Source organism: Misgurnus anguillicaudatus, chromosome 21 (assembly GCF_027580225.2).
Source record: "Misgurnus anguillicaudatus chromosome 21, ASM2758022v2, whole genome shotgun sequence".
In the NCBI taxonomy this organism is placed as follows: Eukaryota; Metazoa; Chordata; class Actinopteri; order Cypriniformes; family Cobitidae; genus Misgurnus; species Misgurnus anguillicaudatus.
Genome location: NC_073357.2, coordinates 52,627,081 through 52,646,266, shown reverse-complemented (window position 1 = coordinate 52,646,266; position 19,186 = coordinate 52,627,081). Strand labels below are relative to the sequence as shown.

Here is a 19,186-nt window from a genome sequence, read left to right as displayed (position 1 = left end):
ATGCACCAGCAATTCGTGGGCCCCATGGGCGCAAAATTCGCCGCAAATGCATTTGCTATTTAAACAATGTGGCGTTATACGTGAAAATGATAAGAGCACCGGGTTGAAACTAGCAAAAAACACTTGCGTCGCGCATTGCGCTGCATTGATAGAGCCCACAAAGTCTTAGACAATATAAATCTCGGTCACTGGACATCTAATGCATATCGCAGTAAAAAATGTCAAGGGCTGGCTAAAACCACATGTTCCAATCTGACTGGGTTTTAAGGGGTGTGTGCACAGGTTTTTTCCATCAGTCCAGATTTTTAGTTTTTAATTATTTTTAACTCTATCCCTGCCATTGACTAGTTATCTCGTTAAAGGCACACCATGGAACTTTTTGGCCACTAGGGGGTGCTAGACATGTATTTTTCACACCTAGCGCCCCTAGAGGCCACAAGCGCCGCAGCACTGTCGCAAAGGAAAGGAACTGGCCAACCTTAAAACTAAAACGCAGAGAAACGCAGTCATGTTACAACTTTCTGATGAAGAACTCGTCGTGGCAGAAGCCATTTCTCAATCTGAAGGTTGCAGCCTCCGGATGTCCTATTTCTAAGCTGCATACGTCATCAAGACTCTCTTATTTCACAATATTAACAATTATAAAGTTGACTATTATACTTTGTTAATCGTAAATTGTTGCAGTATGCTTATGACTTGCGAATGTAATGCTCAGTTTACCTTAATAAACCAGGCTTGATGACGTATGCAGCCTGCATATTTGACCTCCGGAGGCTGCAGCCTTCCAATTGAGAAACGACCAGAAATATTTCCTTGCCTTTTTCGAAAGAAGAGGATTTTCCGCAATGGCACTCGTTTTTCCTCTCTTTTGTGTGAAAATTGTCGCTCCAAATCCAAGTAAACCGTGTTTAGGTCTGCCGCTTTGTATTCGTCACGCGAGTGACAGCGGAACGCAGCAAATGAGGAAGAGAGAAGAGAGAAACGCTCGGATCTGATTGGTGAATGAATAGGGTTTGGTTTTACACTGTGAGCAAGTTTGACTGCTGTAGCATCCTGGATTGTAATGTAAATATCATAGACACAGTAAAAGAAAGGTAAATACGTGGACACAGCATCTGAATACAGCGAACTATAAGCAAGATAATCGCCGTCATTTATAAAGAAGATCGCATTTATGTATGAATCAAGGGTTTATATAAAAAATTGCCTTAAAGGGGAATCGAACCCGGGTCGCCCGTGTTATAGGTCCGTGACACTAAAACTGTGCCACGGAGTCACATACTATAGGTTGCTCTCTACACTCTTTAAGTAGCCTCCAGCAAAATTCACGTTAAAAACAAATTTTGTGGAGGAAGTGACGTATGCCGTAAAGCAGTCGAATTTTGTAGTTTTTTTTGGTGCTCTGGTTAAAACCAGAAACCCTAAGTTTTAAAATACGAGTAAAAGTGATACAGACCCCTTCATGCTATGGTAGACATGTCATTCAACCTATTTAAAGTCGATACACTACCACAAGGGTCTTGAAAATTTATTATGAAGGTTGAAAAATTACATGGTGTCACTTTAATTAAGAGAAAACATTTTCCTTGCAAACTTTTTATTTTTTGAAAAATACCCATATTTAAGCAGAGAAAAAATATAGAAGATATGAAACATTTTTTTCACATTTTGTTTGTTTGTTTGTTTATTGTATCATTTGATATATTTGTATTTTTATATATTTTTAGAAGAAATTTTTCCTGGAATGCATTTTGTGAAACTTTTGTGAAAATCACAAAAAATACAGGCAAGCAACTTTTCAAAAAAAGGCTGGCGTGGAATGAGTTAAGGTAAATCTGCATGAACCAAATCAGACGTGCTTCCCTCGATATGATTAACAGTTCTTATTACATTACCATTGTATGTTGATCTAAGCTGTAATAACATACAGACAGGTGACAGACAGGAGACCGAGAAAAGGAGAGGGGAGCGAGAGATGTTTCTAATGGCTCACCGTAAATCAATACTTTTAATGTGAGTCATTCGTAGCAGGCCACACAGATCCAGGGTCTCCACCCTATTTCCAGCCATCGATAGCTTGTCCAGTGCACACAGCCGTTCTAGGATGCAGGGTATGTGAGGAAAATCATTGAAGGAAAGACCCAAGCTACTGAGCTGAGCGAGGTTGCCCAACTCCTCCGGAAGAGAACCCAAGCGATTTCCATCCAGTGACAGAGTCTGTAAACTAAACAGATAACAGTCTTTCATTCACAAATATGACAGTACCCTGAGTTATTTTCAACCCAGCTTGGGTAAAAAAAGAACAAACCCAGCCGCTGGGTTAACTTAACTGAGGAAATCTTTATATTTCACCCAACAATGTGTCAAAGCAACCATGTTAGGTTGAAACAACCTAGCACAGTATAGATTACAAAACAGCAGGTTTGGTTAGTCTCTTTTTGACCCAATGCTGCATTGGAAATAACCCATAAATAAGTGTGTGCAGGTCAAGCAAGTCAAATTATTATCTTAACAATAATTTTCATAGTTAAGGTTTATCACGCTCATTTCAAATTCATTTAAATAACAGTCCTGTATAATTATTAGGACAGTGCTCAGTTCTTTTTCACGTCTCGCATGAAAATGCACTGAAAGTGACACACAATTAACCAGAAATATAATAATTCATGCAAAAATGTAATAATAAAAGAACTTTCCTCAATTTATGGCTCTCATCTTGTTCGCATTAGCATATGAATGACAAAGTTTCATTTCTTGGTGACATTTTACTTGATGAGCTCCAGTGATAATTCATTTCACCAAACGAATGACTTTACTGTTGTTGTTAAATATCCCATCTGTGTTCATTTATATATAAATTATATATCATTTACTAAAAGTAAATTCTTTTAGGGGTTGTAAGAAGATGTGTGAGTGAAAGAGAGACGTGCAACGTCAATATGGTTTGTTACAAATCAAATATGGGGCAGTTTCCCGAACAGGGAATTAGTTACATTGGGTCATTTAAGTAGTTTTTACAAACATACCTTACAAAAATCAATAGTGGTGTGCATTTTGAGACAAAACAATGGCACTGATATATGTTAAGATATGGCAGTGCAATATATTTTTTAATTAAGGCAGCTCAAAAATGCATTTTAGTCTGGGGCTAGGCCTGTCCAGGAATTCGCCCCATCCACCTTTTTCTTGAACGCGAAAGTAAGTGATGTGACGTATTTCCTTTCCGGTCCACTACACTGGTTTCTACTGGCTGGCTATTGAAACGGAGTTTTTTTTTTCTTGTTCAATATACAGTATGCCAGACACTTGTTTAAGAGTAATATAATCCCCAGTATATTTGTAAGATGTCATCGCAGGTCCCCCTATGAGATCAGACCCCAGCACAGAGAGCAGGGCTGAGAGCAGTAAAACTAGGCTGATTTGTATGCTTGATTTAATCTTGTATCATAATATGCATGGCTGAACCCCAAGCTTTTTACTGACTCATTTAGTCAAAAAAAACTTGAACACTATTTCACTTGAATGTTACCGACTGTAATCGCTTTGACGCTGTTTCTATAAAGCAGTATACAAGTACTATTTAATCATTTTGATTTACTTTCTTTCTCAAAATGACCTTCAAACCACATACAGTATCTGCTTATAAACTGATCAAAAAAGTTGACAGTGATGATCCATCAAGAAAATGACTTAAGACATGAGATAAACAAGTGAAGATTACATTATGCACGGTGTTCTCCTTCAGGAATGTAGATCAGCTTACAGAAATAAACAAACAACGGCATGTTTGCAAAGCTCTGTTAAAAACACCAGCTATATAAAGCATGCTGTGCACAGTAAGGTTGTTTTCATGCCAAAAGTGTAATGTGTGCTGACCTCTGGAGGTTGCCGATGCGGTCTGGAACAGAACTGAGGCCGTTGCAGGAGAGATAGAGTTCAGTCAACGCCTGGATCTCACACACCGACTCCGGAAATACACCCAACCCATTGTGAGAGAGATTTAAGCTCTTCAACTGTGCAAATCTGTGGAAATATTCAGTGCTCTTAAAGATATTTCCCAATGATACGACTCAAGAAACACTTATGCATAATGGATTTCAAACAGATGCATTTAGAGTGTAAGCTTGTAGATGATTATTTTAAGGTTTTTCTATGCATGCTCTAAACTACATGTGTCAAGATAAAGATATGCGCAGAGATCAGACAAATTTGGTGCTGGAAGATCATTTTTGATAGGCAGTGTTATTTCTCAGTTTCTTGAGAAAGCAGACTCTCTTAAACCTAAATTAAATCATAATTTCTAATCCAATGGCTTCAGGACTTTAGTCCCCTCAAAAGAGTTCAAGTTGTGTTTAGTGCCAAAAGAGGTCACACTAAATATAAACTTTTGCCAGAAGATGACATTTGTGACCCTGGACCACAAAACAAGTCATAAGTCGCATAAGTACACTCACCTAAGGGATTATTATGAACACCATACTAATACTGTGTTTGACCCCCTTTCGCCTTCAGAACTGCCTTAATTCTACGTGGCATTGATTCAACAAGGTGCTGAAAGCATTAATAGGATAGCATCTTGCAGTTGATGGAGATTTGTGGGATCCACCACATCCCAAAGATGCTCTATTGGGTTGAGATCTGGTGACTGTTTGGGCCATTTTAGTACAGTGAACTCATTGTCATGTTCAAGACACCAATTTGAAATGATTCAAGCTTTGTGACATGGTGAATTATCCTGCTGAAAGTAGCCATCAGAGGATGGGTACATGGTGGTCATAAAGGGTTGAACATGGTCAGAAACAATGCTCAGGTAGGCAGTGGCATTTAAACGATGCACCAAATTCTGACTCTGCCATCTAAATGTCTCAACAGAAATCGAGACTCATCAGACCAGGCAAAATTCCTATTTGTACTGGAGATGAGTGGTACCCGGTGGGGTTTTCTGCTGTTGTAGCCCATCCGCCTCGAGGTTGTGCGTGTTGTGGCTTCACAAATGCTTTGCTGCATACCTCGGTTGTAACAAGTGATTATTTCAGTCAAAGTTGCTCTTCTATCAGCTTGAATCAGTCGGCTCATTCTCCTCTGACCTCTAGTATTAACAAGGCATTTTCGTCCACAGGACTGCTGCATACTGGATGTTTTTCCATTTTCACAACATTCTTTGTAAACCCTAGAAATGGTTGTGTGTGAAAATCCCAGTAACTGAGCAGACTGTGAAATACTCAGACCAGCCCGTCTGGCACCAACAACCATGCCACGCTCAAAATTGCTTAAATCACCTTTCTTTCCCATTTCTGACATTCAGTTTGGAGTTCAGGAGATTATCTTGACCAGTACCACACCCCTAAATGCATTGAAGCAACTGCCATGTGATTGGTTGATTAGATAATTGCATTAATGAAAAATTGAACAGGTGTTCCTAATAATCCTTTAGGTGAGTGTATATTTGCAGCTATAGCCAAAAAGACATTGTATAAGTCAAAATTATTGATTTTTCTTTTATGCCAAAAATCATTAGCATATTAAGGTGGGCAGTCGTAGTGAGAGTCAGGCTTGTAACCCGAGAGTTGCCGGTTCAAATCTCACAGCCGGCAGGTTGCGACTGTAGTGCCCTTGAGCAAGGTACCTTAACCCTAATTGCTCCCCAGGCGCTGAAGGGATAACTGCCCACTGCTCCAGGTGTGTGTGTGTTCACGACTTGCAGTGAGAGTTAAATGGGTTAAATGCAGAGGTCAGATTTCGAGTATGCGTTGCATACTGTACTTGACAAGCATGTCACACTTTCACTTTTCACTTTAAGTAAAGATCATGTTCCATGAAGATATTTTATATATTTCCTACCATAAATATATAAAAATATATATTTATCATTAGTAGTATGTGTTGCTTAGGATTTGGACAACTTTAAAGGCGATTTTCTCAATATTTAGATTTTTTGCACCCTCAGATTCAAGAGTTTTTAAATAGTTGTACCTCAGCCAAATGTCCTATCCTAAAACCCATACACCAATGGAAAGCTATGTATTTAGCATTCAGATGATGTATTAATCTCAAATGGCAAAAAGACATTTAAATCTAATCTAGAGATACAGAAAAAGCAATAGGATGCAGTGTTTTTTATATTATAAAGAAGCTTTTGGAAAAAAAACTTTAAAAAATCCACTTCTTTGGACAAGACATAGTAAACATTTGCAAAATCACTAAAAATGCAACTAGAAACATTGCAAATGTTGTAAGTGTCAGAATTCAAAATGTTACAATAAAGAAACTGAACCAGACATTAGGGGGCGCTGTGATGGATGTGGATGCCACATTCTAGCACCTTGAGGACTTTGCTTAAAGGAAAACACCACCGCTTGTCAATATTTTACTATGTGTTTACCTCAACTTAGAAAAATTAATACATACATATTAGGGGTGGAACAATACATGTATTCTTTTCGAACCGAATCGGTACGGGGGTCACGGTTCGGTGCATGAATTTAAACAGAGAATACACGGTATGAAAATAAAAAAACTTGCGTGCAAAATAATTAATGTAATGCGGAACTACTGTTAGATACGCGGGTTCTTTATGGACAGCTAATCTGTTGCCCCGCTTTAGCTCTGAAGCTCTGATTGGCGCCGATGCATCCGAGCTCCGCCTATGTATGCGCTCTATCAGAGACCGTCTACATTCTGGCACTCTGCAGTTTTTTGTCACGTCGACACCGGTCCAGGCAGTCAGTTAGTGAGCAAAGATAGCGAGGATGGCAAGTGGTGTTCCACAACAGTTAGACGCTCCGCCAGCCATCGCAAGTTTGGCAAAACTTCAGTTTTCCAGTCAGTTACAATAGTACAGGCGAGAGAGTGGTGGAAAAGACGAGGACTTTGCATCGGCGTGGTTCAGCAATTGTTAGGTATGTGAGTGGAAATACATCTAATCAGGGCTCTCAAGTCTCACGCATTCACCTTGACAAACACGCATTTCAGTCAGTTCAAACGCCACACTTTGTATTTTTCACGCTGAGAAGTAGGAGATAAATTGTCCTGCTATATACAACAGGCATACGCAGGGCAGTTCTGTCGAGTTCAGCTGCTTTCAGTTTTTTAAGTGTGCTCAACTTTACGCAGCGCCATCAGCGTCAAAGTACCGCGAGAAATCTTGCCGAGGGAGGGTGATTTCAAATCGCTCTCGCGTTACTCTGACGTCATCCACTTGTCGTTTCTTGCAGCGCCTCGTGAAGTCGTACACACCTATTAATTCATCCTAAGAGCCTTTTTTTTGTTCTTTAGTACATTAATATGGAATAAGGCCAAAATGTAATTTTAAAATGTATTTAGGTAACACTTGTAATACAATTGAACCCATATTTGTATGAAAGATGAGTACAAGATTACTTAAAGTGGTATACATTTTTGAAATACGAGATAGTATGTTAACTGCATTTCAGTTCATATTCATGACATCTCAAAATAACACTGATAAGGACACCTATGTTTTTAAGATTAGCTTAAGTACAAAAAAAATCTTTAATTTTTGTTTTGCTTTTCCCTCCATTGTACCGAAAGTGAATCGAACCGTGGCGCCTGAACCGAGGTACGAACCGAACCGGGACTTCTGTGTACCGTTCCACCCCTAATGCCTATCTTTTTTCGATGCGTGCACTTGATCTTTGTGCAGCGCGTCATGAATGTGTTAGCATTTATCCCCAGCCCCATTCATTCCTTACTGTGCGTTCACACCAGACGCGGAAGAGGCATCAAAAACGCGGTATTCATGCGTAGTTGGACGCTTGAACATTTTGCGTTTACTCGCTTCATTCACGCGTGAAAGCCAAAGTTCAGATTTTTCAACTTGTGTGGATCACACAGCAACACAATTGAGTGCATGTCTTTAGCAACACACTAATGATAAATACATTTTTACATTTTTTATATATTTACGGTGGGAAATTTACTAAATATCTTCATGCAACATGATCTTTACTTAATATCCTAAAGACTTTAAAATAAAAAAAAATAATAATTTTGACCCATAAAATGTATTTTTGGCTATTGCTACAAATATACCCGTGTGACTTATGATTGGTTTTGTGGTCCAGGGTCACATATATAATATTTTGCAGGAATTTCATGCAATGGGAGCGCAGAACATGTGGTAATGATTCGAATTGTCCGCAATCCTGTTTTAAATTTAAGTACCAACTTTAAAGGTCACGTTCTTCCTGATCCCATTTTTCAAACTTTAGTTAGTGTGTAATGTGGCTGTTAGAGCATAAATAATACCTGCAAAATGATATATATATTTTCTTTAAAAAATTTACCTTTCAAAGCCTACAGCGAACAGCCGGTTTTGACTACAGTCCTCTACTTCCTGGTTGAATGACATCAATAAAACAGTTTTTGACTAAACTCCGCCCACAGGAATACGTCAGTTGCCCGCTAAGCTAACGGCAAGCTAAGCTGCTATCGAATCACAACACAATAAACAAACTACACAATCAGAACTCGATACGTATTTCTGAAGGAGGGACTTTGTAGATCAGCCCGTTTTTAGGACAGTGAAAAGAGCGCTATACAGATAAGTAAATTGTGTGAAAAATACTGCATTTTTTTACACGTGAAACATAAACACATGTTTTATTGCGCACACAATCAAAGCTTCAAAAACACAGAAAGAACGGGACCTTTAAAGTCTCTGTCCTGCTCTCTCCAGCCTAATTTCCCACACTCCTGTTTCCGGTAACTGGCTCAATGGCTTTTGTATCCTCGTTTCCTCGGGCAAATGACCCTGTCAGATGAGGCTTTACAGCCGGGTGACTGCCAAAGCCCACTCATCCAGCCCCGAGCAACAGTCTGACACCACAAATACCCCAAAACCATCTGCAAATTATGAGCGGCTACAGCTACATCTGCTCACGTGTCAGTGTGGCATGAGGCTGCGTCTGTCAGTGAAGGATGTCGAGGGGAGATAAAATAATGACAGAGTCATGAAGGTGGCTGCTTGACTCAAAACATATGCTGAGCTCTGGGTGCAAGAGCTCATCTCATGCACACACACACAAACATTCGTGCCTACATCAAACCACAACAATCACCACATATATCCTGCCACGCCTACTGTACCACATACGGTACCTAAATATATATTTCATAGCTGAGATGAGCAAAGATACAAAGATATTAAAGAGCTGATTTATGTATCTCTACCTGTTGAAGTTGATCAGACCTCCAGGGCCATCCAGTCTCATGAAGTTGTGCCGTAGGTTAATATGCGTGACGTCCTGGCAGTAGAAAAGATACTCGGGCACTTCCTCCAGACTATAGCAGGATAAATCTACCAGGCTTATTGTCTGAGACACAACCTACACACAACATATATAAAAAAATACAAACCCCATATCTTTAATCGACATTTTCATAATATACATGTTAGACTTAAAATAGTAAGATAAAAGAATGGAAAGCTGTGTGTTACAGTGAATACAAAGCTTAAAGGGTTCAAATCAATTAAACAAATAAATTAAACGCATTAAACTACTAGGGCTGGGTATAAAAAAAGATTATCGATTTGGAAAATCCTGTAATCAATATTAAGGCCCATGCTTTACTCTTCAGAAAATGTAAATATGATCTGTACTTCATCCCTCTTCCTAAAGACGCCAAAAGATGAGATCAACAAATTTTTCTGTATACGTAATTTCCAAACAAAGGCTTTATGGGCCTGTTTTCAACATGTTATGCATTCAATATCATGTTTCAAGTTGTTAATAAATTTCACTGATGCACATTTACAATGATCTAAAAAAATGTTTTTAAAGTAATGTGCACCAGTTTGTGCAATGCATGCACATTTTTAGGATTTCTTGTTACTCAAAGTAAAAAAATTAGGTAACACTTTACTTGAAGGGGTGATATGACATCTTTATAATCATGACATGATTCATTTCATGAACATGAAGGAGATTTTATGCACGTTTATGACAATTGTCATTAAGTGTCATTCGCTGATTTCTTTGTTATGACAACTTGACATTAACCAATACATCATAACTTGACATTAGTAGTTTCTTAATTTTTATAATTTATCTGCTGTGTCATGTTTATGACAGATTTATGAAAAATTATGTTGTCTTGGTAATGTCAAGTTGTCATGACAAGTTATGATGTATTGGTTAATGTCAAGTTGTCATAACAAAGACATCTCAAACAATGTCATCTTTGCATTAAAAATGACATAATTGAACAAATGACACTTAATGATAGGTCAACGTAGCCTACCCAGCCCTAAAACCTACATTAAAACTGCTGGTTTGTTTAACCCAGGTTGAATAAAACATGGACAACCCCAACTATTGGGTTAAATTAACCTAGAAAATGTCCATATTTGCCTAAAAAATGGGTTTACACAAAACCCAGCATAGGTTAATTTAAAGTCGCAATTAATGGAATTAGCGATTGTCTTATTTTCCCAGTGGTGACGTATAGACGGTTTCAGCAGTAACAACATAAACAAGCGGCTGTCGCGGTCCGCACGTAACTTCCGGTAAACTCCGCTAAGAATAAATTTTAAACGTAGTTTATTTATATAACAAGCAAAAAACAACACATAGATTACTTAGGAAACCAAAACATTTGTTATTTTCAACGAGGCATTCGTTCAAGAGTCAGTTTAGCAACCAGTCAGACCATTAAAAAAACGAAACCGGAAGTAAGGTTCGGATCCAGACGTGTATCACGTGCGTCTGATGAAACCGTCTATATCCAAGTAAAATGGCTTTTTTCCATGTTTAAGTGCTGTAATTGGGTCCCCAGTGCTTGTATCAACCTAGAACAACCCAGTAACTTAGTTTTGGTAAACCATTCCCTGCAAGGATGTGAAAAAATAGGTAATTGAAATTTGGCTCCCCTTTTAATGTCATAAGGGGATAATACCGCCCCTTAATCTGCACTATCGAACCACGGCACTGCCATTTAGTGCAGAGATCAGCTCATTTGCATTTAAAAGGACACATCCAAAAACGGTACATTGTTGCTCATGCCTACAGAGTGGCAATTTTAACATGTTATAATAAATTATCTATATGATATTCTGAGCTAAAACTTCACATATGTATTCTGGGGACACCAAAGATTTATTTGACATCTTAAAAAAGTCTTGTGAAATGTCCCCTTTAATAAAGGTTGCAAACAGAAACACTTTATATTGAATATTTTAATTGCTGCTTATACTGTATGCCCCAAAATAACAGGAAAACAAGGCCTACTTTATTAAAAAAAACTATCAGAGTTTGGTCTTTCGCTTCTTTTCGTTTTTATTTTATTACATGACACAATATAACACATCCAGGTATATTAACGAGTTTTAACGGTTAAAAAACATATATTTATAATGGTAATTATTGAAACTGAAAGTTAGATTAAACATGAAATGCCAGTAATCGTCAGTAAGGCGACCAATCATGAAGAGCTGTGTCGTCATTAGAACTCTATGCAGTCGCTCTCGAAATGCCCTCGCGGTACCTTTAACGCCAGCTCCAGTCAGACAATTTCTAACCGGCACGAACGGTCTGCACAGCGCCTCATGATGTCGAACACTCCTTATTTCAAGGAGTGGAGGATATTTGTGTTTTGAAGATTATAAGGGCACATGAATTTGTAAAAAATACTGAAATTCACAGATCACAAATCATTTGTAAAAAAATAAAGGATTATTATTATTATTACAGAAACGCAACTGTTACATTTTAAGGTAAGCATAAAACTACGATTGTATGTCTAATTTTTTAACTGAATGGCGTATGCAGTCAACAAATACGACTTCCGTAAGACGCACCGAAATCCTGGCCAGGACGCGTCCCGGAAGAATTGCACATATGGTCACCCTAGTTTATCTATATTTTACCCAACAATGGATTGAATAAAACAGCATTTTTTTTTGGTACAGTATAGGGCTTATTCGATCTACGTCATCAATGTTCGCGGCGGCCATATTGTTGACATAAAACTGTCAGTCTGTCAATTGACAAGCGCGGCAGCGTGGGTATTATGCATGGTATTATCGGTGTAATTTTTTTAAAACCGCGCGATGGTGTGTGTGGTGTAATACACTGATGTTCTAACAACAGCAAAAAGTACCCCGGAATTAGTTTTTATGCGATACCGACTGTCAGAAAACATGAAAGGAGACAGAGGAGTTGAACCAGCGAAGGAGAGACTCCCAACAGCAAAGTCTGTCCCCATCATTTTACCACAGGTAACGTTAGGGATATATGCTCACAGCAAAGTCTGTCCCCATAATTTGATCACATATGGTTAGCTGTAAGCAGTGTCTGAAACTGCTCTTTCAAATAAGCTGCCATAAATTGAGACAGTTATTAAATTAGTATTAATAACTATATGAACATAATAATAGGTCTGGCATTGATACTAGGTAGGGAATTAAGGGCCGTTCACATAGTTTTGAAAATCGTTTTATATTAAACAGAATAGCGGAGCTCACACCAAAACTATAACGATACAGATACAATGAACGACATCATTGGGATCACTTTCTGAGCGATTTTCCCACCCGATGAAGGATAAACCATTGATAGCATCTATTTGAACTTCAAGTGCACGGCCACTTAAAATGACAGTGAAGCTCATTTCTGAGCTCTATAACATTAGATTACCTCCAGTTGTTGTGAAAATTGACTACGTAATGCTTTTTAATCTATTACATTAACTAACTGTTATGCCAAAAGGTAAGAGATTACACAAACTATTAGATTCACTGTTTAGAGTTACTCGAAACGCAGCGTGTTGAGGACATCTGCAAAAGTTTTTATTACAAGCAATATTAAAGGCAAGTGATTTTCACGAGTGCCGTGAGCGAATTAGCATAAACGTATTGTTTGGTGATGTGGACGATGATATAGTTATCGTTATAGTTATCGTTATAATGTGAACGGCGCTTCAGTGCTTGTATGATGAATGCGGATACTGTATGAACGATATAGTTATAAATATCCGTATAAGTTACGGCTGGCAATAAGGACGGATCTTTACTTAAGGCTATTGGGTCTATTTGATATTGTTCCACAATAATCAAGCTCATCTTCTCTTAATACAGACGAGATTAAGGCATTAGGCTACTGCTCCCCTCGACTCAAATCTACGTGCGGCTAGGGGCAGGACAGATGTCATGTCAACAAGATGGCCGCGGCTAGTGACTTCCGGTGTTTGAGAATAAGCCCTATTCTTCTCTGCCACACAAAACTTTTTGCAGTTGACCTTGAAATGTTGGACCCAGAAAGGATTGAGAAACTAATTTAATACTGAGCCAGTTGGACAAAATCAGCTACAATATTGCCTATTAACCGCACAAGGAACATTGCCAGACATGCAAACGCACTATCAATCTCTTTCTCACTTCCCATGCCACCTCACCCAGCCCTCTACCTCAGGATGACCCTCTCACACAACTGTTCTGACGGGGTTTTGCATTATTCAGCACGTTTCTGATGTGCGGGATTTAGTTTGACTCTCTGGAGATGGTCAGACTTCATTAGACTCCAGAGACGCAGACAGCGTTTGAACTCCAAATGAATTGGATAATCAAGACAAATGAAGATTGAAAGAGCGCAGAGAACCAAACAGGAATATGAAACCAGAAACAAAACTCCGAAAGCAAACATACAACTTCAAAACGAAAACATTTGCGTGTGTTCCTTCAAATTGCAAATGAAAACAACGACAGCTGTTTCAGCAAAGCTCTGCGCTGCAGGTGGTAGGTACAATGTGTGTCCCATTATTTGAAAGATATCAACTCTTTCGTATCAAAAAAGCCAACACTCTTTAAAATAAAGGGTCCTTTTTATAGTCCATAGAAACATTTTTACACACTTTAGAAAAGTTTCATGGAGCCATACAGCTTGACAAAGATCATTTTGGAAACATTTATTTTTTAGAGCGAAGGAATAGAAACCCGATGATCTAATGTTGAATCACTATGGGTGTCCTTATGAAATCTTAATGCAAGTCTAGATTAGATAAAGCACATTCACTCACTTTCGAAGCCTGCCGATGCCAGCGCTGGTAGTCTGCCAGGGTGTCAAAGTTAACGTAGTAGGTCTGAGCTTGAGGACCAGCGGAGCTGAACATCAGACAGTGTTGCCTCCTCTTTACCTCCTCAACCTGAATAAAGAAGAGAGGATATCAGCTATCAACTTTGGCGTTTGTGACACTACAGGCCTGATTTACTAAACAGGGCAAATTAGCGCGAGAGCTCAAGTTTAAGAATGCGCAGATGGGAGTGGAAATGTCTTTGGGTGATTTACTGACATGGCACATGTTAAAGAACATCTTATTCACGTAATGACCGATACAATCTACCAAGAGTAGTATAAATTAACATTCTTTATTTTGGCGTTAAAGGGCCCATATTATACAAAATCCAATTTTACAAGGGACATGAATGTGTGTTGGCAGTGTGTAAACAGAACCAAAACTACAATGAATACAATCCCCCTCTTCTTTTTTAAACCCCGTTACACCAGACAGTCTCAGTCTGTTTTGATTTTCTTATTAATGTGATGTCACACTAACAAAGCCCGGCACACAGCCATTGACTGACTGGTTAATTTTACCCAAAAACTTTTCTAATGTATTTGTAAGAACGTTGTAGCACTATTGGGGCTAAATATACTATTGTCCCAGATTGTAATCACAGGAATCACATCTATTTTTAACCAAAAACGGTAGTGCATTTGCATTTAAAGGTATAGACAAGAAAACAGCACTTTTTTGCTCCCGCAAAAATAGGGACATTTTGGACATGCTATAACAAATGTGACCCGTGCTGGCAAAATGAGTCGTAATGAGCAATTTTTTCAAAAATGAGTTATTTATATTTTGACATTTTGAAAAAACTCCAAAACTATGTCTGATTTGTTGGAATTTGACAAAAAATTGACAGAGTTTGAAATTAAGAGAGTCAGCAAAGTCAATTTTAAGGTTCAAAAACAAAATCACAGCATCTATACCATAAATCACTGGTAAAACTAATAGATTTGGCACACAAAGTCAAAATATGAATATGGATATATATTCAACTTTTATTTCTTTTATTGTTTGATTGACATTGAGACAGACCGCTTTAATATATAAAGAGTTTGTTTCCAAAACGCGATAAACGCCATTTTTGAAAAAAATGAGTTACTGCCAAAATCAGTATTATATCAGGTCAGTATTTAAAGGTAAATTCTTAATTTTACGCAAAATCCAATATCCGCTGTGTTATTCTGTCATCTTTTCTCCCTTTTCCCCAAAACGCGATATACACCACTCCTCCTTTTCTACAGAATGCAATAAATCCGCCCCACATATTACAGCGCACCATTCCACGCATTGTAAACAAACAATGGTGGCGCGTTGAGTACACGGAATCCTAGTTTTCCTCATCTACTTTGTACTTCGTGATCAACAAACAAACAAAAGCAAAATAGTACTTTAATAGCATTGATAAACCTGTGGTTCTGTAAGTCATCAACATCCAATAACTTGCACGAGAGGCACTCGGGAGACGGGTGCTTGTTCTCCCGACAGCATCTGTGAAGTTTATGTGATTCTAAGAATTGACCCCAGGGGATATTATGAAAAACTTTCAATTTTTTTACTCAAAGTCAACGAAAATCAAGCAGGACCAAAACATTTTACAGCTGATCGCTTTGAAAAATGTTAAGCGACGATGTCCTAAGTAACCGCAGCAATGACAGTGATCTTAAAATGACAAAGTAAGTGTTTTGATTAATGCCATTAATGTTTATTTTTTATCAGTGTATACCACTAGTCAACTAAATGAATATATCATGGCAAAGATGAATGCACATTTATACATTGATTCAATAGATTTATAGCATTTTGAAAAAAAAACTTGTCATGGATTTATTGCATTTTGTGAAAAAAATAATTCATTTTTATAATAAATCTTTGAAAATCAAGTTATGGATTTGAATTTATTTATTTTTTATTTTATAAGATAAAGATGCTATGTGAAAGTTTGTAACAGACAATAGTGGTTTTCATCTTGTCACTTTCTTGGTATAGAAAACACTTTTTAACCGAAATTTGTCTAAATGGATTTATTGCGTTTTGGAACCAAACTCTTCATATACTGTTATGCAAGGATCTTAATAGGCTAATGTTGCACAGAAGCGTCAGAATGGGGGTAAAACCAGTACTGATTACCAGGGCCCCAAAGGAAGAGAGGGCCCTTAAAAATTCTGGAATATATTATGAGGGTGGGGCATGGGGGACCATCAGGACTGATCTTGTGCAACGCCCCTGATGTTGCACATCAGATTTTTTCCCAACAGTTAACCAAACATTCACTTAAGTCTTAAGACATGTTATATCTATGTGAATTCTTTTCAAAACAGATATTTTAAAGGGGACATATCATCAAAATCTAACTTTTTTCATGTTTAAGTGCTATAATTGGGTCCCCGGTGCTTCTATCAACCTAGAAAATGTGAAAAAGATCAACCCAGTTTTGGTAAACCATTCTCTGCAAGCATGTGAAAAAATAGGTTATTGAAATTTGGCTACTCCTGTGATGTCAGGAGGGGATAATACCACCCCTTAATCTACACTATCCAACCACAACACTGCCTTTTAAAAGCATCATTTGCATTTAAAAGGACACCCAAAAACGGCACATTTTGCTCACACCTACAAAGTGGCACTTTTAACATGATATAATAAATTATCTATTTGGTATTTTGAGCTATTTTGAGATGTGTTTTACATCTTTAAAAAAGTCTTGTGAAATTTCCCATGTGTATATGTCGGGGTCATCTGTGTGCATGCCTCAGATGTGTCAGTCAGGGCGAGGAGGAAGATCGTTTTCGAGTCTAGTTGCTCTTAATAACGCTTTTAACATTAATCAGAGCATTATTTCTCTTAATAACTATTTTAACATCAAGCAAGTCCTGCACTTTATTTTCTAATTCCTGCATGTTTAAAAACCGAAACCAAAATAACACACGCATTTGGATGGACACGCATCTTTCTATTAGAGATTAAGCACTTAACTAACTAAACGTACAAAAAAAATCAATTTTAGATGTTTAGAGAGCACCTATTTCATTGCTAAAAACAACGTTGTTTTGTGTATTTGGTATAATACAATGTGATTGCATGGTTTATGGTTAAAAAACATTATTTTCCACATACCGTACATTTTTGTAGCTCCAGATTTCACTCTCTTCCTGAAACGCACAGATTTGAAAAGCTCTTTGTCTCTGATTGGCCAGCTAATCTGTACGTTGTGATTGGTCTGAATACACTCCTTACCATGTTTGAAAGATTTGGTTGCTAACAGGAGTTAATTTATAGGCTTTGAGTCCAAAGCGGGAGGAATTATGATAATGTCGGTCTTGTCTACATCACCAATCCCAGGAAGTAAACTGTTGCCTACAATCCGTGTGTTTGTTGTAGACCAAGAAAAGAGATTTACGTTGGAGATGAAAATTTGCGACATTGTTTACTTTGGGGTATGCACCTTAACATGTACTAATACACACTTACACACCAAAGGAAATGTAAAAACGTGAATCGGACAATAGGTGCTCTTTAATGACTATTTAGTGCATTGGGATTGCTAGACGAGGGCTTAATGTACTTATTTTTATGAAAACCTTAATCAACATTTATACTTTCTTTCGCCTGTAGCCCGCCACGGGTCACAAACGATCTTTGGGGTATTTTAAGCTGAAACTTTCACAGACACATCCTAGGCACACCTGAGACTTACATTACATCTGTAAAAATATGCATAATATTGGCCCTTTAAATGTTAACCTTAGTGAATCGCGATGAGTGATTCATTTAAATACTCCCCTCCCACAAATTTTGCATTTGAAAAGGAAACTCCTACAAATCCATATGCAATAAGGTGAGTCGTAAAACTAACTACGCACTCATTTTTCACTGCGTTCTTTTGATCAATCCTGACAGTAGTTTTATATAACGCCAAGAGATGGATTGCACAAGCTGTTAGTAAAGCTGGCCCTATATCCTTTGTGATTGCACATCTGAAGAAATGCTTCTGGATTATCTGGATTCTGAAATCTGCAGTCAAAACTGTCTCTTTACCTTATCCCAATTTGCAACAGTGATATAATAATGATGATTATAGTCGAAGCTATCACAGCTACGTTTTGTGGGTAATGTCAGTATGACTTTATTTGACTTCATTTTCTTTTAACTTACAATTGTATGACAGAAATAATGATAGTCTTCTTAACAATAACCTATTTTCTAAACTGATGAATTCATGCTTGAACAAGTGCTTGAACAACACATTTCAACCATTACACCCTCCGGGCAGTTTGCATGCTACGCTTCCATTGTAAATGTATATTACTGTAAAATTAAATGGAGAAAGTATTGTTTGTTGTAATTGACACCGCCACCGAAGCTTACATAGTAGGTTGTAAATAACCCAGAATATCCTTTCTGAGAACCGAGTATTACATCCTGACATCTGATTATCACATTATGGGCAGCATGTGTCTCCCCAACCATTCCCGTTCATTCGCAGCTGTATTGTTACATCTGTTCTCCCTGTGGTGTGTGTGAGTGGGTGTCTGTGAACCCCACCTTGCCCCCGACCAGGGGTAGGATGTGCATCTTGCCGGTCAGGCTGTCCTTGACTGAGGCCACGATAAGGGATGTGCCACACAAGATGACCTGTCGCTCCGCCCATTTATGAAGCTGCGTCTTTCCTTTCCTCACGCTGAAGACGCCCTTCAGTAGGGTCCGTTCTTGCTGGTCTGCGTTCACCGGTTTCTCTGTGCACATATGCAAATATACACAGGATGCAGTTAAACACCTGCCACATCGAGTACTGTATAAACACTGGGCACAACATAAGCAAAATTAATATCAGAGTGCATAAAGTTGAACCGTAAAAAGTTACATCACACCCTACACCAAGGTGGCATTTACTGGACTGAGGTATCACCTATGTCTGTAGCACAAATTTATCAAATACACAAGTTTGTTCGAAAACACAATATGAGTAGAGTTGGGGAAAGTTACTTTTTAAAGTAATGCTTTACAATATTAAGTTACTCCCCAAAAAAGTAACAAATTGCGTTAGTTACTTTTCATGGAAAGTAATGCTTACGTTACTTTTAAGTTACTTTTGCATTACTTT

At 38.0% G+C, this 19,186-nt stretch overlaps 1 protein-coding gene across 1 annotated transcript in view; it reads right to left on the bottom strand.

The window, feature by feature from the left end:
• Window positions 1-19,186, bottom strand: part of phlpp2 (PH domain and leucine rich repeat protein phosphatase 2) — a 90,478-nt gene that overhangs the window by 35,129 nt on the left and 36,163 nt on the right. The window contains exons 4-8 of the mRNA XM_055212943.2: window positions 18,628-18,818; window positions 14,035-14,160; window positions 9,193-9,347; window positions 3,877-4,023; window positions 1,994-2,224 (exon numbers count right to left, since the gene is read on the bottom strand). Coding sequence (XP_055068918.2) covers window positions 1,994-2,224; window positions 3,877-4,023; window positions 9,193-9,347; window positions 14,035-14,160; window positions 18,628-18,818 — 850 coding nt within the window. The remainder of the gene's footprint in view (window positions 1-1,993; window positions 2,225-3,876; window positions 4,024-9,192; window positions 9,348-14,034; window positions 14,161-18,627; window positions 18,819-19,186) is intronic.